Here is a 21726-nt window from a genome sequence, read left to right as displayed (position 1 = left end):
TTCCAAATAGCTTCAACAAAAAAATTCCTTGGGGTTTCCCTGACAAATCAGATCCAAGCGTAGGGGTTTAGAGTTTTTTAATTGATTACCTCCCCCATTGTAATCAAAATGGATTTATATCATAAGTACTTTTTAGGGCTTATTTTAAATTTCATTATGCATTAAATTGGGCACAGCCAATCAGGGTAGATAACTAGGACTGATTTTATGTCAAATTACCCCCCCTTTATTTAAATTAAAAAAAGGGTATCCCAACTAATGAATACGATTTAAATTTCATTTTTGTCAACAGATTTTTTTGGGAATCCTTCTTTCCTTTACTTACAATAATTTTTTTTTTTAATTCTTCCCTTTTACGTACTATAAATAGCTTTTTTTTAGTAACTTTTTTTTTATTGGGCCTGGGAAAAACCGAGACCACTTTTTTGTGGTACAACAGTGGACCTCCAATTTGTAGGTGTTTTTTGACATTTTAAAACTGTACCTTAAGAATTTTTTTTTCTTTTTTGGTTAAATTTTTTCCCTTTTTTGTACTGTCCCCTTTTGGGCTTAGATATTTTTTCGAGGACCTTTTGTCCTTCTTTTCCTCAATGCAAGATAACATGGAGCGATTAGGGCCCCATGGCCCCCTGTTCCTTGTCCAGTCTATAACTCTGCCCCATAAGGATTTTGAATTTCTTGGCACAAAATTCCCCTGATGAGACAAATGTCTTCGCAAAAAACCCAGCCCCTAGCTCAAAGAACAAAAGGGCACAATTGGAGGCCAAAAGGGCAATAAATTTTTTTTTTCCCGTACGGTCCAGAAAGTCATCCATCAAGGGATAACAATATTACTCAGCATAAATGTTCCTCATGATGAAACGACGTGTCATGCGCAACACCCAGACCCCTAGCTTAAAGGTCAAGGTCACACTGAGATCAAAGGTCAATAGGATTTTTTACCTGTCCGGTCTATAACTTTGTCCTGCAAAATAGGATTTAAATATCAGTTGGCACAAACATTCCCCTGGATGAGACAACATGTTGTGTGCAAAGCCCCGACCCTAGGTCTAAGGTCAAGGTCATACTTAGAGGTCAAAGGTCAAATTCAAAAATGACTGTCTGGAGCATTTCTTCTTCGATGTAACTCATTGCAGAGTTGGAGCGGTCTTCTGCGCATGTCCAGAAGTGATTATCAATTGAAGCGCATGGCAAACATATGCATATTTTTGCATGTCCGCACGCATTTAGTGTATAATATGCACGATATACTGACTAAAGGTTAGGGTTAGTATCACCATGGTTGCAAAATATATACATTTAAGATATTTTTCGTTTAAATTAGTTAATCCGGTAAATACCGGAGTCTGTAATTTATACCGGCACTCCAAGTCTGCATTGAGTCACAGTCTTTCTTCTTTATGCATGGAGGGATTTTAATGTAACTTGGCACAAATGTTCACCACCATGAGACGAATTGTCTTGCACCAGAACCAGGTCCGTAGGTCTAAGGTCAAGGTCATACTTAGAGCTCAATTGTCAAATTCAAGAATGACTTTGTCTGGAGCATTTCTTCTTCATGCATGGAGGGATTTAGGTGTAACTTGGCACAAATGTTCACCACCATGAGGCACACTTTTTTTAGAATTATGTCCCTTTGGTGTTACTATAAATACACTATATTGTAACTTCTTGTTACTGGCTGTAGGGAAAAATCGAGACCACTTTTCTGTGGTACAACATGCATTGTACATCCAGTTTTAGGTGTATTTTGATCTATCTGTACCTGGTAAAGAGTGTTTTGTGGACTTACGTTATATAGATTTTTAAAAGGGTTAATTTCACTTTGTTGTTACTATAAATAACTTTTATGATAACTTTTTGTAATTGGCCAAAAAAATTCCAAGTGAAAACAGCTGTACGTTTTTATATATGCAAATTTTAATCCAAGTGCTTTGTTATATTATATTGTATATATAATACAATTTTGTTTATACATCATTGACAGATTTCAGTTCATTATGTTATACTGCAGTAGAGAAAATTAGGTACTTCATTCACTTGTTTTTTTTTTCTTTTTCTAGATCAATTACCAACCTCACTACCAACTTACAAATTATGCCCCCTTTTGGTCTTAGAAAATCCTGGTTAAAGTTTTACATGCAAGTTACTATCTCCAAAACTAATGCAGATATTAAATTGAAACTTCACCTGTTGATAGCATCAAGTCCCATAACTCTGACATGCATTTTGGTCAAATTATGTCCCCTTTTGAACAACTGCAACAATGTTTCTAATAGTCGAGCATTGGCTGTCTTACCAGCTCTTGTTGAACAAAGTCTGAAGTAATTTCTCCCCAACGGGAATCTGTTGAGAGTAAAATTGGTGCCAGATAGTATGAAATTTTTTATCAATACCAGATAGTATAAGATCTTGGATCAGTACCAGATTGTATGAAATCTTGGATTTATACCAGATTTTATGAAATCTTGGATCAGTAACAGATAGTATGAAATCTTGGATCAGTACCAGATTGTATGAAATCTTGGATTAATACCAGGTCATATGAAATCTTGGATTAATACCAAATAATATGAAATCTTGGATCAGTACCAGATAGTATGAAATCTTTGATCAGTACCAAATTGTATGAAATCTTAGAACAGTACCAGAAAGTATGAAATCTTGGATCAGTTCCAGATTGTATGAAATCTTGGATTAATATGAGGTAGTATGAAATCTTGGATTAATACCAAATAGTATGAAATCTTGGATTAATACCAGATTGTATGAAATCTTGGATTAATACCAGATTGTATGAAATCTTGGATTAATACCAGATAGTATGAAATCTTGGATTAATACCAGATAGTATGAAATCTTGGATTAAAACCAAATACATGTAGTATGAAATCTTGGATTAATACCAAATAGTATGAAATCTTGGATTAATACCAAATAGTGTGAAATCTTGGATTAATACCAAATAGTGTGAAATCTTGGATTAACACCAGATTGTATGAAATCTTGGATTAATAGCAGGTATTATGAAATCTTGGATTAATACCAGATAGTATGAAATCTTGGATTAAAATCAAATAGTATGAAATCTTGGATTAATACCAAATAATATGAACTAAAGGGCTTGCAAAGAGCATTCAATCTTCCATTAACCCAAGTTTTCATAATATATGGAATTTATTAGTTTATGGACCAGCAAATTTCTGAAGAAAATGCTCCATTAAATAAGATTAAGCATTGTTTCTTAATTTCATAATTTTGTTTCAGCAGAAAACAATGATATGATAAGCGTATTTAAATAAAGATGCAGATACTCTAAATTTACACAATGTTGATAAATTCGCATGGTATGCTTTGTGTTACAGAGGAAAAAGAACATTTCCGATGTTACAGACAGGACATAGGTGATACAATGGTATGTTGTTGTTTTTTCAAGCCAATTTTGGGCCAAATTAGGCCCCAATTCCAATTGCAAATAATTAATTATGTTATTGCCCAATATGAAAGTTAAAATTCTCAAAAATTTAAGAGAAAAAAATATTTCTTTTACTTTTGTCAACAAAGACTGTACCTTTAACATTTGAAACATATATCAGTATGCTAACCCAATGTATTTATGACCATTTTTTATGCCCCCACTTTGGGGGGGCATATAGATTTGCCCTTGCCTGTCCATCTGTCCGTCCTTCCGAGAATGTTGTGTCACGCCTAGCTCCAAAAGTATTTGACGTAGAATCACAAACTTTACAGGAATGTTGGTCAGCATGTGTAGTTGTGCACCTAAGGGTTTCGCGTAGGGATTCATTCAGTCGTGTAGGATTTAATGGCCCTTGACTTAGTAAAAAATTGGTCATTTTGATGTTGTGTCCCACGTAGCTCCAAAAGTATTTGACCTATAGTCACCAAAGTTTACAGGAATGTTGGTCAGCATGTGCAGTTGTGCACCTGGGGTTTCGCATCAAGATTCATTCAGTCGTTTAGGAGTTATGGCCCCTGACTTAGTTAAAAATTGGTCATTTTAATGTTATGTGGCGTGTAGCTCCGAAAGTATTTGACCTAGAGTCACCAAAGTTAACAGGAATGTTGGTCAACATGTGCACTTGTGCACCTTGGGTTTCGCGCCCAGATTCATTCAGTCATGTTGGTCTGTGTCCTTTGTCATGTTGTGGGGGCATCTGTGTCCCATGGACACATTTCTAGTTCTTAAATGAAACATTTTATTAAAAAACATGACTTTTTTTATTAAATTCCCAATAGACGTTTTACAACATATTTTTTTTCCAATTTCAAAGGCCCTGGCCTCATTCCTCAGTGTGAAAAAAACAACACTGAGGTATTTTTTTTGTATACAAATTTATGATAACACATAGTCATAGTCTAGCGTAGAAGGGTTTTGCTAGAGCTCCAGATTTTGCTGAATTTTTTTTCCCACAATGATGCTTTCTTCAGAAGTTGAATTCTCAGTCTCCCAAATAAATGATGCCTCACCATTTGGTGCAATAGTTTCTTTGCTATTAGATACATCATTGGTCTTGGCCATAACTGAATTTAAGAAATTTGTTAAATCCAACAAGAATCACCTTACAAATAAAGAATAGTTAGACAAGTAACACTTAATTATTGGACTTGCCATCACTTATAAGTTTTATGGCACATTTCCTCATTTTCGAAGTATTTTCTCTACTTCTGCTCCTATAGGAGAGATCGCTGTGACATCACGCATTAACATCTGTTTATCTGATGGTGGGCAAAACAAATGTTTTTAAATCGTTTGTGTATGAGATCAGAATTTTTAATTCTTAATAACTTTTTTGCTCATTTATGGATTTTCAGAATTCAAAAAAGTTTTGAAACACTTATAATTTTCATATTTTCGAATTCAAATATCCTTTCCAAATGAATAACCGTTTTAAATGACATATAATTTTGATAGCTGCATAATGATGTTCAAAATTTAGAAAAGCACTGTGAGTTAAGCATTCATTAAATTAACCCAAAATGATAATCAAAAGCAATCATTAAATTGCTTGTTTTATGAACTTTCCAGTGATAAAAAATCTATTGATATAATTTGCGTTTTAAGAAAGTTTAGACCGTGAGAAAAACATCACTGTTTACAGAAAACATGGACGTTCAGCATCTGCCAACCGAATTGCTGTCTTATCTGTTCTAAAAATAGAAAATACAACAGATTTGTATACAAACATAGATCCTATTGTCATCAGACTTTATGTGGTGATTTCCCTGGATAAAGGGGCAGACATTGTTTGGGTTTCGGTTGGGTACCCCAAAGGTCAAACTCATTGTGGTCAGATTTTGTAATAGTGATGGCTAAAGTTTTATGAAGACATTTCTATTTGACTGTTATACCTTAATTTCTGCCCTTAGTATAATCAAAGTTCACATAGAAAGCACAAAGATCAAAGTTACTAGGGGTTAAAATGCAATCCAACCCATGAAAAGTGTCATTCTTCATCTTTAAGGCACTGACCTCCAGATTTTAGCGAAAAATGATCTTTCTTTATAACTGAATTTTGGTCTTATTATGAATTGAGTTTTTGTTCCAAATCAAAGAATAAAAATAAGCCTGAGTGTGGAATCAAACCCGGGCCATGTTGCCGATGAAAATTTTCCTGTATTCTTGACCAATACACCACAGAAGAATACATACTTAATTATCATTAAATATAAAGCTTGATAAATAAGACAGTTTACCTCTGATACCCCGCTATAAATGCTTTTCAATAGTGTATGGCAAAATTAGTAAAAACAACTAATTTTTATGTGTTTCCATAACATATAAATTGTCAGTAATTACTGTGAAGTCATTAATATTCGTGGGGGACTAATTTTCTTGGTTGAGTCAATCCACGAAATTTAGTCCCAACGTAAAAGTAAAATTCACATTCATTTTATGTTTAAAAATTGAAATCCACGAATTGATATCCCCATGAAATTGCCGTTTTGAACAAAACCACGAAATTTCATGCACACAAAATTAAATGATTTTACAGTAAGTTTCAAAATCGTCTTAAGAAATATAGCCATTATTTTCTGATATCTAAAAATTTTCTCTTTTTTTTGTTGTTGTACAATCTTTCTTATGTTTGTTTCACAAATACTTATATTATAAACATGCACACATAAAACTCTCATTCAAAATTAAAACAAATATTTTTCTAAAATTTTTCTGTTGCACCCACTGTTTTCTCAAAGTTTCTCTTCATTATTTGCAAACATTTTCAAATAATCGAGCACACTTTCCTGACAGCTGTTGTTGAAAGTCAGAGTTATTGTATAGCTGATTTTTGTATTACTGGACACAGAAGGAGTGTTATGCTCAGGTTGGTTTGTGATCAGTCCGTGGATGCTTCAGTTTTTTATCAATAACGAAGGAATGCTTTGGCCTACACTGGTCATTGTTCATGGCATAGTTGACTGTGACCAGTCAGGGTCAGTAGGTCAAACGACAAGGCTGCAGTGACTTTGAGATTGCAGACAGTTTCTAATCATTAACTGAAGAATGCTTTGGGCTAGTGATGTCAAATTTCTTAGGAAGATTACCTGTGGTCCTTATTGTTTTCAGGGTCAGTATGTCAAAGGTCAAGGTCACAGTGGCTTTGAAACTAAATCTTTAGCCGGATCATTTTAAATGGAGCTTTTCTTGTCACACTTCCGTCTCCATCCGTGTCATAGAAGTTTTGCATGTAGCAGGACTACAAAGTCTACAATGCCAAATTCTTTCAACCTTCAAACATGCATTCAGCATCATGAGTTATTTCTGAGGAAAGTTACATAACTCTAGCTTTTATTTTGTTGAAACTGTGCCCCATTTTAACCTTGAAATTGTAGCTAGTTTACCATGTAAGCAGGTTTCTCAAAAACTGCAAGGCCAAATGCTTTCAGAACATCCACACATCTTTGGCACCACAAGATGACCTCACATAGCAAGTTCTATTACTCTGTCTTACATTTTGGAAGTCATGGAGGCCATAGTTATATGTTTTACAAAAACTCTTGTCTGTTAAATATCTTGTCTTTCTATTTCTACTTTGTGTATATTGTAGATGTATGCATACAGTATATTGAGGGAACCATTATTAGGATATCTCTGCAATGCACTAGCTTCTCTTGTGAAAACAGACAAGGAGCTCAGTATAAGATGGGAGGTAAGTTTTGCATAACTTCTTGTTCCTCACTGAATTCTTGTTCCTCACTGAAATCTTGTTCCTCACTGAATTGTTCTGTTACCTTTTTCGCTGTAATATTGCTTGTTTAATGTTGTAAGTTAAATGCATATTCCAGGTTTAAAGTAGAGTTGATATTGTTACAATAATAAATGATCATGATGATGATGATGATGATAAAGATGATGCCACTAACAGCAATGATGTTAAAATATATTTAAAAAAAAAAGATAAAAAGAAGTGTTTACTTTAAAAGCAACCATGACCATGGCAAGGATGATGATGATTATGATAATGATGATAACGTTGTTGTTGATGATGTTTTATTACATTCTACGACTTTATCAGACATTCAGCTAGAGATTTTTAATATGCTACTAACAAGTTACTGGCACAATTAAGCGAATATCATTTTAGAAAGTCAGATAGTATTTGTGTAATTTTGACTTATATTTGTTACTTTATATAGACAGGTATTTGTTGCTGTATGTTATAGTAAGGTATATAATTAACCCTTATCATGCTGGACATGATTGGTTCTGCTTTTGCAACCATTGTAGATCATGATCAGCCTGCACATACATGCAGTCTGATCATAATCTGCACTGTTCAGATTGAAAGATGGATAAGTTTGTTATAGAATTTTAGCAGGGTAAGGGTTAACTGCTGATGATTAAAAAGCAGGTTCGCAATGATTAAAGTTCCCTACCTGCATCACACCAATATATAGAGTTATGTTTTATCACTTAAAATGGTGAACATGTAGCTTGAGGACATTGTTTTAAATTTTTTCAAAATCTTTGTTAATTTGCCCCATCTGAAAGCATTTTTTTCTTCAGAAAATTCTCTCTTTTAATATGACTTTCAAAATATATTTCAGTTGATGGAGGCAGTATTTTTCCTGTTTAATTCAGTGGCAGAGAGCGTGGATTTAGAGGAAGGAATTTACTTGCCATCTGTTCTAGAACTCTTGCCTAAATTACCGTTTACAAATGTTAAATTTATCTCCACTGTTTTATATATGCTAGGTAAGTGGTCATCAGTGCTTGTTTAGTCTTAACCACTGATTGTATTGAGACAGGTCCTTAATATTTTTCAAAGTCTTTTTTTGGTTGCGGGTTTATCCCGCTACCAAAGTTAAGTGTATTTCTGACAATCATGTAGTATCTTTATTTGATTCCAAATCACATCCAAAGGATGTTCATGTGCTACACAAAGTAGTCCCATTCATAAAAAATGTGGATGAATTATCAATGATCAAGCAGTTCTTATTCATCCTCAATCCATTCACACTGGCCATTTAGATTATATAAGATCTGTCAATGATTAGGTATTCCAGCCCATGGTTACATCACTGACTTCCAGCTGTTCATGTAAGGTCAGGCAGAGTTTATCTTAGATATGAGGTACATTAGTATTTGTTTCTTATACATGTATATTTATAGATTTGCATTTAAAATGAAAATAACTCTAGCAAAACCCGCAACCACCAGACATCTCAAGGCTTTGATTAATTTCTTGTGTTCAGTGTGAGCTATTAGTATAGGTGGATGGTCCATAACGGCAATCCTACGTCAAAATCTTTACTGAAAGGTCTTGTCTTAACTAAAAACTTCCACATATGAGTCATAGGGACAAAACAAGAATTTCTGAAAACTTTCCAATACGATTCAGAACAGGAAAACAAGAATTTCTGACATACTCTCTTTCAGATTGCATTTCTAGGAGATCAAACTTGCGTCTTCTTTCGACTGAGCTTGGTGGGCCTAGTTAAGATATACATAAAAGCTATAATTTGTTTCAAAGCTTCTTCATGAATTAGAAAAATTACTTTAGTATGTTTTTATTTCAATTTTGCTGGTCCAGTACTTTGAAAGCTGTTGATTTTGTTGGTATGAATATTTGTGTTTTTGCCAAAGTTGCTATATATTGGAGTGGGGCTTGAATTAGTAGACTGCAAAGTTTAAAAGGTATAGTAATGATGCGATTAAATTATCTCCTATGATATTTTACTTTTCTTACAGGGCCTTAGGAGCCAGGGGTTTGCCATGGCAGCCACATATTTATTTATATCCTTTTTTTTTGTGGGGGTTTTTCAGGTTCATTTGGAGAGTGGATGAATTATCACCCACAGTCCTTGTCTTGTGCAATACCACTTTTACTACAGGGTCTTGGGAACCCTGAGGTTGCTATGGCAGCAACCATGGCCCTTAAAGATGTCACTAGGGAAACTTTGGAACACATCCAGCCTTTTGTACCACAGATATTACAGGCCTGTCAGGTGAAGTTTTCATTGATTTTCAGATATTCCTATTTCTTTAAACCTTGATAATTGTACATAAAGTGACCAAATCGTTCAAATTTGAAATATTTGTCAGATTTTAGTGTCCTTTTAATACCTAAATCTTCTTTGAAATTGTTTAATAGAAGTAAAACACTGCCTGTTTGTAATATTTTTTAAACCGCTTTATGGTTTTAATAGTCTTTGCAATGACCAGATTTGTTATTGCGGCCAACAGTGTTATATGTTGGGCCCAGTTCATGGTTTGTTGACAAGAAATAGAATGACTGTCGATTATACAGTCAGACATTTGTATGGAGACCATGCTTCGGACAGGCAATGATGGTATGTGCAGGTTGCTGTCAGGTGCAGGTTTAGGAATATTTAGAGCAAATGATTGAGGTTAAAATGGATCAAGATCATAATGGTCTTCAGAGCCAGGTTATCTCTTTTCATTAGTGGTCTTCAGAGCCGGGTCATGTCTGTCACAGGTGGTCTTCAGAGTCAGGTCATCTCTGTTCAGAAGTGGTCTTCAGAGCCAGGTCATCTCAGTTCAGAAGTGGTCTTCAGAGCCAGGTCATCTCTGTTTAGAAGTGGTCTTCAGAGTCAGGTCATCTCTGTTCAGAAGTGGTCTTCAGAGTCAGGTCGTCTCTGTTCAGAAGTGGTCTTCAGAGCTGAGTCATCTCTGTTCAGAAGTGGTCTTCAGAGCCAGGTCATCTCTGTTCAGAAGTGGTCTTCAGAGCCAGGTCATCTCAGTTCAGAAGTGGTCTTCAGAGCCAGGTCATCTCAGTTCAGAAGTGGTCTTCAGAGCCAGGTCATCTCTGTTCAGAAGTGGTCTTCAGAGCCAGGTCATCTCAGTTCAGAAGTGGTCTTCAGAGCCAGGTCATCTCAGTTCAGAAGTGGTCTTCAGAGCCAGGTCATCTCTGTTTAGAAGTGGTCTTCAGAGCCAGGTCATCTCAGTTCAGAAGTGGTCTTCAGAGCCAGGTCATCTCAGTTCAGAAGTGGTCTTCAGAGCCAGGTCATCTCAGTTCAGAAGTGGTCTTCAGAGCCAGGTCATCTCTGTTCAGAAGTGGTCTTCAGAGCCAGGTCATCTCAGTTCAGAAGTGGTCTTCAGAGCCAGGTCATCTCTGTTCAGAAGTGGTCTTCAGAGCCAGGTCATCTCAGTTCAGAAGTGGTCTTCAGAGCCAGGTCATCTCAGTTCAGAAGTGGTCTTCAGAGCCAGGTCATCTCTGTTTAGAAGTGGTCTTCAGAGCTGAGTCATCTCTGTTCAGAAGTGGTCTTCAGAGCCAGGTCATCTCTGTTCAGAAGTGGTCTTCAGAGCTGAGTCATCTCTGTTCAGAAGTGGTCTTCAGAGCCAGGTCATCTCTGTTCAGAAGTGGTCTTCAGAGCCAGGTCATCTCAGTTCAGAAGTGGTCTTCAGAGCCAGGTCATCTCAGTTCAGAAGTGGTCTTCAGAGCCAGGTCATCTCTGTTCAGAAGTGGTCTTCAGAGCCAGGTCATCTCAGTTCAGAAGTGGTCTTCAGAGCCAGGTCATCTCAGTTCAGAAGTGGTCTTCAGAGCCAGGTCATCTCTGTTTAGAAGTGGTCTTCAGAGCTGAGTCATCTCTGTTCATAAGTGGTATTCAGAGCTCGGTTATCTCTGTTCACAAGTGGTCTACAGAGCCAGGTTATGTCAGCTAGTTTTAAAAAACAGTTGATCATATTTTGCAGGTGGTCTTCAGAGCCAGGTTATCTCTGTTCACAGATGGTCATCATAACCAGTTTATCATATTAGACAGGTGGTCTTCAGAGCCAGGTTATCTCTGCTCACAGATGGTCTTCACATAATTAGTTTATCATATTTCGCAGGTGGCCTTCAGAGCCAGGTTATCTCTGCTCACAGATGGTCATCATAACCAGTTTATCATATTACACAGGTGGTCTTCAGAGCCAGGTTATCTCTGCTCACAGATGGTCTTCACATAATTAGTTTATCATATTTCGCAGGTGGCCTTCAGAGCCAGGTTATCTCTGCTCCCCAGATGGTCTTCATAATTAGTTTATCATATTTCAAAGGTGGTCTTCAGAGCCAAATTATGTCTGCTCACAGATGGTCTTCATAATTAGTTTATCATATTTCAAACGTGGTCTTCAGAGCCAAATTATGTCTGCTCACAGATGGTCTTCATTACCAGTTTATCATATTTCACAGGTGGTCCTCAGAGCCAGGTTATCTCTGTTCACAGATGGTCTTCATAATTAGTTAATCATATTTCACAGGTGGTCTTCTGAGCCAGGTTATCTCTATTCACAGATGTTTTCTGTTAACAGATGGTCTTAAGAGCCATGTCATCACTGTTCACAGATGGTGTCTGTTCACACCTGCACTTGCAATAAGTTAAAGAATCTTATAATGGGCATGTGTCATAGAGTGTTGGCAGCATTCTTGATTCTTTTCTGATCATCCCCCACATTTTCTTGCTTCATTAGGAAGGGGTAATTTCAGGGTATATTTTTAAAAAAATAGATGAGGGGTTAAAGTTAAGTTTACAGTAACCTTGAGGCTAAAATGAACAGTTATTAAAAGGTCAAGCTCACCACTTACATGAGACTGAAAATTACACATTCAGCTATCTCTTGACAGGCCATTCTGGGTTGTGGGTATGTAATATTTGTTTTACAAATATCTTGTTTTTCTTTTCTCATTGTTACCATCTCTTTCAGGCTGCACTAGAAAGGGGCAATCTCAAGGTATTTCTATCAAAAATTATCATTACTTAACTAATTCTGTAAATAGAAACCAAGACATTTAGCATAGTTAATGAATGATTTCACTTTCCTTGTGAATTTCCTTGAGGAAATAATCAACAAAAAATTCCCAAACATTCATTCACATAACATTTTAAAGATTCTGTCTTGAGAATGTATGTTGACTGTACATTTTTATCTCTTAACAATAGATTATATGAATTTATTGGAAGTACCTTTCTTCCTGAAAAATATTAAAATAAACAAAAGAAATTTCCCCTAGAATTCAGGTTAAGACATGACCCACCTTATAATGAATATTTCAAATGTTCAAAACAATGTTACAGCAACTTATTTTATCCAGTTAGAGACTTGTACGCGAAATTTAAACAACTTTTACCATGCCGATTTTTTTATAAATTTTGTAGAATTCATGATATTTCCTCAAGCTCAAGTAGAGACAAATTTTGAAGTGATGGCCACTGTCCAAAACGTTCACAGGGAATTCATTATACAATAAATTTTAATAAAAGAAACTTCATGCTATTGGTAAACAATTATAAAACACAAAATAAAACTGTGAATACCATTTTTTTCTAGGTGCTTCAAGTAAAAGAATTTAATGAGACAGATTTTTAACTCAAACATTGAAAAATTAACATTGAGTCCTGTGGGACTGTTTTAAATTTTGCTAACTTCATTTGAAAATTACCTTCAGGCAGAAATAAAACCTACCTGCATTTCTTCCACAATATGTAATATAAAGAGTAAAGGCAAAATAGAAAACTTTTACCACACGTAACTGAGTACTTTTAAAGATATCTAATTCTACCCGCTTCTGTCTCAGAGGTAAATTCACTTTGTACAACAAGAAATCACTTATCAAATGAAACTTTATTACTTTTGTACAATAAATCAATAACAAGTCTTGAAAAAGGTATGAACTTACTAGAAAAAAAGGAATGTAAGGAAAAAAATTTGGTCCCAGTGGGGTTTGAACCTACGCCTCCTGAAAATTTCAGTTATAATAGGTTTATTGTAGGAATTGAATTCTCTTCAAAAAGGAGGTACGCTATTATGTGGGTCATACTTTAAGAAAAATTTTGAAAACAAAACAAAACAGTATATCTTCAGATTTTATGTTTGCAAGGGAAAATAGTCATATTTGTTCCTTTTGATTTTCAGTCACGTGAGAATATACGTGTAATGTCATGTATAGGACAAGTGTTATCTGTATTACCATACAGTGACATTATGGGACATCTGGACCCTATACTTACACCAATTATCCAAGAACTGGAGCAATTATCAAAACAACAGGTAACGTAAAATGTCATGATTATATAGAAGTTTTATTGGAATCACCATCAAGTGACATATTGGAACATGTGGGCACTATAATTATGTCACCTACTCGAGTTCTAGATCTTTTATCAATACAACAGATCATGTATAGGACCAGTATTGTCTGTATTACCATACAGTGACATATTGGGTCATCAAAGTCCTATATTTACACCATTTATCCAAGAACTGGAGCAATAATCAATACAACAAGTAATATACAAGGGGAGCAGTACTTTTCATAACTGATGCAAATTTCGCAATTCCCGTAGAGTCCGGGCAAACAATGTTTGACTGTTTTCAAGAATTAGAGCCAGTATTACGTATATTTTTGAAACTTGAGACATTACAAAAATGCTGATCATTTAGCAAGTAATTTATTTTAAAAGATAATTCTTAAGTGCCTAGTATCAGACTTTCCTAAAATATTAGTGAAATATAAAAGCTGTTTGGCCAAGGCTGTAAAATTGAGTTTGAAAACCAGTCTCAAAACTCAGTGATCTGATTGGTTTATTCTGCCCTCAGTCTTGAAATTGACCAATGAAAAGGTTGCATTTTGAGACTGGTCCCCAATTTTAGTTTTATATACTTCAACCCTGATCAATAGTAAGGAGTCTGTTTTACTATATTTCAGCCTTCATCATCAGTGAAAAACAGACTTCTTTTGAAGATAAACATGCTGAGCTGGTTGTTTGCTTCTCTTGATACAGACAGAGAATTAGGGGGAGATAAACAGGCACAGTTTAAATCACAGGGACCCAAACCAGTAAGTATAGGGGAGATAAACAGGCACAGTTTAAATCACATGGACCTAAACCAGTAAGTATAGGGAAGATAAACAATTACAGTTTATCAAAGGGACCAAAACCAGTAAGTATAGGGGAGATAGACAATCACAGGTATCAAAGGGATGTAAACCAGTAAGTATAGGGGAGATAAACAATCACAGTTTATCAAATGGACCTTAACCAGTAAGTAAAGGGGACCTTAACCAGTAAGTAAAGGGGAGATAAACAATCACAGTTTATTAAAGGGACCTAAACCAGTAAGTATAGGGGAGATAGAAGATCACAGTTTATCAAATGGATCTAAACCAGTAAGTATTAGGGAGATAGACAATCACAGGTATCAAAGGGACCTAAACCAGTAAGTATAGGGGAGATAGACAATCACAGTTTATCAAAGGGACCTAAACCAGTAAGTATAGGGTAGATAAACAATCACAGTTTATCAAAGGGACCTAAACCAGTAAGTATAGGGGAGATAGACAATCACAGTTTATCAAAGGGACCTAAACCAGTAAGTATAGGGGAGATAAACAATCACAGTTTATCAAAGGGACCTAAACCAGTAAGTATATGGGAGATAGACAATCACAGTTTATCAAAGGGACCTAAACCAGTAAGTATAGGGTAGATAAACAATCCCAGTTTATCAAAAGGACCTAAACCAGTAAGTATATGGGAGATAGACAATCACAGTTTATCAAAGGGACCTAAACCAGTAAGTATAGGGGAGATAAACAATCACAGTTTATCAAAGGGACCTAAACCAGTAAGTATAGGGGAGATAAACAATCACAGTTTATCAAAGGGACCTAAACCAGTAAGTATAGGGTAGATAAACAATCACAGTTTATCAAAGGAACCTAAACTAGTAGGTATAGGAGAGATAAACAATCACAGTTTATCAAAGGGACCTAAACCAGTAAGTATAGGGTAGATAAACAATCACAGTTTATCAAAGGAACATAAACTAGTAGGTATAGGAGAGATAAACAATCACAGTTTATCAAAGGGACCTAAACCAGTAGGTATATGGGAGATAGACAATCACAGTTTATCAAAGGGACCTAAACCAGTAAGTATAGGGTAGATAAACAATCACAGTTTATCAAAGGAACCTAAACCAGTAAGTATAGGGTAGATAAACAATCACAGTTTATAAAAGGAACCTAAACTAGTAGGTATAGGAGAGATAAACAATCACAGTTTATCAAAGGGACCTAAACCAGTAGGTATATGGGAGATAGACAATCACAGTTTATCAAAGGGACCTAAACCAGTAAGTTTAGGGGAGATAAACCATCACAGTTTATCAAAGGAACCTAAACCAGTAAGTATATTGGAGATAGACAATCACAGTTTATCAAAGGGACCTAAACCAGTAAGTATAGGGGAGATAAACAATCACGTTAAATCTGAGACCTACACTAATGTCTTAGTCTAATTAGTAACCGCGGTATGCAGACTTACACTTGTAAGTACAAGGGAGGTTAATGGTCACAGTTGTAAATATAATTAAATTTTATAATCACCAGGACCTAGACCAGTTTGAACAGGGGAGATAAATGATCATTAATTACAGGGACCTAAACCAGATCTTACCAGATGCCCCTCCTGTTCACATGGTGAAAGATATTTTATTTTCATGCTTACACAATCAACTATCTTTCACTCGTGAACACCAGGACTTAATTTTCACTCATGGTTATGCCACTCCAGTTCACTTGGTGAAAGATATTTTATTTCAGCTTAACAATAACTATCTTTCACTCTGAACACAGGACTTACACTCAGTTATGCCACTCCATCACTTGGTGAAAGGTATTTTTTTTCATGCTACACAACAACTATCTTTCACTCGTGAACACCAGGACTTAATTTTCACTCATGGTTATGCCACTCCAGTTCACTTGGTGAAAGATATTTTATTTTCATGCTTACACAATCAACTATCTTTCACTCGTGAACACCAGGACTTAATTTTCACTCATGGTTATGCCACTCCAGTTCACTTGGTGAAAGATATTTTATTTTCATGCTTACACAATCAACTATCTTTCACTCTTGAACACCAGGACTTAATTTTCACTCATGGTTTTGCTACTGCAGTTCACTTGGTGAAAGGTATTTTATTTTCATGCTTACACAATCAACTATCTTTCACTCGTGAACACCAGGACTTAATTTTCACTTGTGGTTATGCTACTCCAGTTCACTTGGTGAAAGATATTTTATTTACTTGTTCGCACAATCAAATACCTTCCACTCGTGAACACCAGGACTTAATTTTCACTCGTGGTTATGCCACTGCAGTTCACTTGGTGAAAGGTATTTTGATCTTTCCTAAAGCAAACAAGTATCCTCAATATATTTAAAGCTTACATTTTATTATTACAGGTATTTGTGATACTTCAGAGGATTGCACCCATTCTCCAGACTATAGTGTCAGATTGGATCTATGACGCAGGTGTCGTTGAGGTATTTACTTGTAATTCATACATGTAAATTTAATACAGATTTGTTATTGTGACACAGTCCGCTCAACATTGGACTGTGCACCATCAGTAAGCATTAAAGTCACCCATTGTTGCTGATGAAATCATACATATTAAAGGGAAGTAATAAAAAAACTACAAAAAATAATGTAGAATCCTTAGTGGTTGGGTATTAATATTTGTGGACTTATAATTGTATCAGTCTACAAAATTTCATCTCGACATGTAGATTTCATTTGTAAATTTTTTCATTCACAAATTGATATCCCTAGGAAAAAAACAAACTTTTTTATCGAAAACTGCTGAATTTTGTGCAAAAAAAAACAAGATGAGAGTAAACAAGCCAAACTTTTGTTTCAGTTTCAAGCTCGGGGCAAACTCTTACCATATAAACCCATTAGCACAATTTTTTTCACAACTTCTTTTGCATTCTTTGAAATCATCAATATTTGTGAGGGCTAATTTTTGTGAATTTCATGGTTGAGTCAAACGATGAAATCAAAGCCTTAAAAAGAAATAAGAAGTTCTGTTTTTTTAATCTTTGAAACAATTAAAATCCACAAAATTCACCATATCAGTATGGCCTAATCCGCAAAATTTCATATGATTGTAGAGTGTGCATGAGATTTTCAGCATTTATTTCAGGCAATCTGTGAACTTTTCAAGCGATCTCTGCAGACATTGATGGATGACTTTGCTCCACTGTCCAAAGATGTAGCTGAACTTCTAGTCCAAATGTATCAGACAGTTCCACACATAGCAATACTTGATCTTACCAAACAGGTATAGCAGTACTTGATCTTACTAGACAGGTATAGTAGATAATACTTGATCATACCAAACAGGTAAAGCAGAACTTGATCTTACCAAACAGGTATAGCAATACTTGATCTTACCAAACAGGTAAAGCAGTACTTGATCTTACCAAACAGGTATAGCAGTACTTGATCTTACCAAACAGGTATAGCAATCTTACTTGATCTTAACTTGTCTTACCAAACAGTAAAGCAAACCTTGATCAACCAACAGTTATAGCAGTACTTGATCTTACCAGACAGGTAATATAATATAGTATATAATACTTGATCATACCAAACAGGTATTGCAATACTTGATCTTACCAAACAGGTATAGTATATAATACTTGATCTTACCAGACAGGTATAGCAAACTTGATCATACCAAACAGGTATAGCAGTACTTGATCTTACCAAACAGGTATAGCAATACTTGATCTTACCAAACAGGTGTAGCAATACTTGATCTTACCAAACAGGTATAGCAGTACTTGATCTTACCAAACAGGTATAGCAATACTTGATCTTACCAAACAGGTATAGCAATACTTGATCTTACCAAACAGGTAAAGCAAACCTTGATCATACCAAACAGTTATAGCAGTACTTGATCTTACCAGACAGGTAATATAATACAGTATATAATACTTGATCTTACCAAACAGGTATTGCAATACTTGATCTTACCAAACAGGTATAGTATATAATACTTGATCTTACCAGACAGGTATAGCAAACTTGATCATACCAAACAGGTATAGCAGTACTTGATCTTACCAGACAGGTATAGTATATAATACTTGATCTTACCAAACAGGTATTGCAATACTTGATCTTACCAAACAGGTATAATATATAATACTTGATCTTACAGAAGGTATAGCAAACTTGATCTTACAACAGGTATAGCAGTACTGATCTTACCAACAGGTATAGTATATATACTTGATCTTACCAACAGTATTGCAATACTTGATCTTACCAAACAGGTATAGTATATAATACTTGATCTACCAGACAGGTATAGCAAACTTGATCTTACCAGACAGGTATAGTATATAATACTTGATCTTACCAGACAGGTATAGTATATAATACTTGATCTTACCAGACAGGTATAGCAAACTTGATCTTACCAGACAGGTATAGTATATAATACTTGATCTTACCAAACAGGTATTGCAATACTTGATCTTACCAGACAGGTATAGTATATAATACTTGATCTTACCAGACAGGTATAGCAAACTTGATCTTACCAGACAGGTATAGTATATAATACTTGATCTTACCAAACAGGTATTGCAATACTTGATCTTACCAGACAGGTATAGTATATAATACTTGATCTTACCAGACAGGTATAGCAAACTTGATCTTACCAGACAGGTATAGTATATAATACTTGATCTTACCAGACAGGTATAGTATATAATACTTGATCTTACCAGACAGGTATAGCAAACTTGATCTCACCAGACAGGTATAGTATATAATACTTGATCTTACCAAACAGGTATTGCAATACTTGATCTTACCAGACAGGTATAGTATATAATACTTGATCTTACCAGACAGGTATAGCAACTTGATCTTACCAGACAGTATAGTATATAATACTTGATCTTACCAAACAGGTATTGCAATACTTGATCTTACCAGACAGGTATAGTATATAATACTTGATCTTACCAGACAGGTATAGCAAACTTGATCTTACCAAACAGGTATTGCAATACTTGATCTTACCAAACAGGTATAGTATATAATACTTGATCTTACCAGACAGGTATAGCAAACTTGATCTTACCAAACAGGTATTGCAATACTTGATCTTACCAAACAGGTATAGTATATAATACTTGATCTTACCAGACAGGTATAGCAAACTTGATCTTACCAGACAGGTATAGTATATAATACTTGATCTTACAAGACAGGTATAGCAATACTTGATCTTACCAAACAGGTATAGCAGTCATTGATCTTACCAAAAAGGTGTAGCAACACTCAGTCTTACCAAACATGTAGTAATATTTGATCTTACCAAACAGGTATAGCAATACTTGACCTCACTTGTAACGCTTGTAATATACTGTAAAACAGTATTTTTTTTGTTGATAAAGCTGAAAATAAAATTTTTGTGAATCGATCTGCAATAATAAAGTGTTTTATAATACATTCACTTTGTTTCAGCTTATTTTGATGTTCCATAGCGATGCTGAATTTTCCAATGTGGTGAAAGTTTTACTACAGTCTGTATGTAATAAAACATTAGAACTCTTCCAAGGAGGTAAGAAGAATTAGCTATAGTCTGTATTAGGTGGATCATACTTTAGGTTATAAATCTAAAAAATGATATTTTGCCTGGCCTGCTTTAGTGGAAACTAAGCACGGAAAATAATTAAATAAACAACTGAAACTGAAACTTTTGAAGTGAAACTTTTTTGAAACCACAAAAAGGCCTCTTGAAAAATTTAGCGAATTATGATTTTTCTGTGATGATCCTGGACATAAATGCACAGAAAGTACAATGATAAACAATTGTTTAAATAAAAACTGAAACTGAATCAAAACTCTTCAACTCTTAAAGCTTTTTAAAACCACAAAAGAACTTACGAAAGTTTCTGAGAATTTTAACATTTCTCTCATGAACCCACGCAAAAAATGTCTTAAAAATACTTTAATAAACAATTGAATAAATAAAAACTGAAACCAAATTAAACCTATAAACTTGTAAAACATTTTAAAAACCACAGAAAGGGCTCTTGAAAACTTCTGTTATACTTGAAATACAAGGGTCGGCCCGTTAAGTCATAGACATTGGGAATAACAAGAAAACTGAATGACATCAATTCACTAGATTTGCGTTTGGGAACACACTTGAAAAGTTACAGGAAAATATGTTTGAGAATTATGGATTTTTGTCAAATCAAATTTGAGAGCAACCAGAGTACGTCATAATCCTCAACCACATGCTGCGTAATGTTAATTTTTTTCTTAAAATACTTCCCTGCATAGTGGATATACTTTCGATGGCTAGGGAACCTATCATAGATACACATTGATAAGCATTTGCTGTACAGTTGCCGCATTCTGAACTCACAGAAACTTACCGCATTTACCTCCTGTTGGCGTTTACAATGTCTTGCACCACCAATATATATTGGTATCATTGCAGCTTTTCTGTTATCTTTAGGGCGTGATTTTTGGATGTCCAGTTGAAAATCTGAAATGTCAATTTTAAACTTCTGCTCCTTTAACATTCTGTGGCCTATCAACATGTTGCAGCTTCTTCGTAGGAGTTATTCCATATTGTAAACAGAATCTGATGTCTTTCGGGTGGGCTGCATCATCTTACGACGTTACCGTGTTTACAAGATGCGTTCAATCACTTATACTCGTATTCAACTACTAATGATATCACTTACTTGAAATTTGGCATTGTGGCATCAGAGTATACCAGTCAGTACTTCTTGAGGAAATGTTGCCAGTATGTTTTCTTATAATAGTGTGAAGATGGATCTCAATTTCTATACATGTTTTGCTGTATAGGTTGCACTGATTCCATATAATGTACCTCGATAAAAACTCCAAAACATTTTTAGCTGACTAGTGTAGGTGGATGGTCCACAATTACGTAAACATCTGTTCTAAAACTACTGGTCAGAATTACACCAAACTTGGTCTATAGCATCCTGCTTTTTATTAAGTTTTTATTTTTTTTATTGGTTCTGCCTGACACTTTATAAGGGTCTCTAGAGCTGTATTAGAAAAACCTTTAAACAACTTCTTCCCATGAATTACTTGATGGGTCTGTAGCATCATTATAAGGTTCTCTCCCAAATTTGAACAAATTGGGGCACTTGGCCCCTTTTAGGGGCCTCGGGAGGTAAAAGTAAAAAAGCACTTAAATGGCTTCTTCTCATGAACTGCTTAATGGAGCTTCATCAGTCTTGGTCATTATAAGGCCTTCTCTTCATTTTATTCATATGGGGCACTTTGCCACTTTTTATGGCCACTTGAGCTAAAAATAGAAAACCTCATGAAGCCAATGATGGATCTTCATCAAATTTGGTCTGCTTCTGTAGTGTTCTTATAAGGTCATGTGT

The 21726-nt window shown here is 35.1% G+C and overlaps 1 protein-coding gene across 1 annotated transcript in view; it reads left to right on the top strand.

The window, feature by feature from the left end:
- LOC123525673 (importin-13-like) overlaps nucleotides 1–21726 on the top strand; it is an 89814-nt gene that overhangs the window by 42867 nt on the left and 25221 nt on the right. The window contains exons 14-23 of the mRNA XM_053539771.1: nucleotides 3366–3415; nucleotides 7068–7169; nucleotides 8068–8215; nucleotides 9287–9468; nucleotides 12170–12196; nucleotides 13379–13513; nucleotides 14172–14303; nucleotides 16720–16800; nucleotides 17463–17600; nucleotides 19811–19907. Of these exons, the coding sequence (XP_053395746.1) occupies nucleotides 3366–3415; nucleotides 7068–7169; nucleotides 8068–8215; nucleotides 9287–9468; nucleotides 12170–12196; nucleotides 13379–13513; nucleotides 14172–14303; nucleotides 16720–16800; nucleotides 17463–17600; nucleotides 19811–19907 (1092 nt within the window). The remainder of the gene's footprint in view (nucleotides 1–3365; nucleotides 3416–7067; nucleotides 7170–8067; nucleotides 8216–9286; nucleotides 9469–12169; nucleotides 12197–13378; nucleotides 13514–14171; nucleotides 14304–16719; nucleotides 16801–17462; nucleotides 17601–19810; nucleotides 19908–21726) is intronic.

This window comes from Mercenaria mercenaria, chromosome 3 (assembly GCF_021730395.1).
Source record: "Mercenaria mercenaria strain notata chromosome 3, MADL_Memer_1, whole genome shotgun sequence".
NCBI classification, from domain to species: Eukaryota; Metazoa; Mollusca; class Bivalvia; order Venerida; family Veneridae; genus Mercenaria; species Mercenaria mercenaria.
Note: the sequence above shows the minus strand (reverse complement) of the source record. Positions and strands in the feature narration are given on the sequence as shown.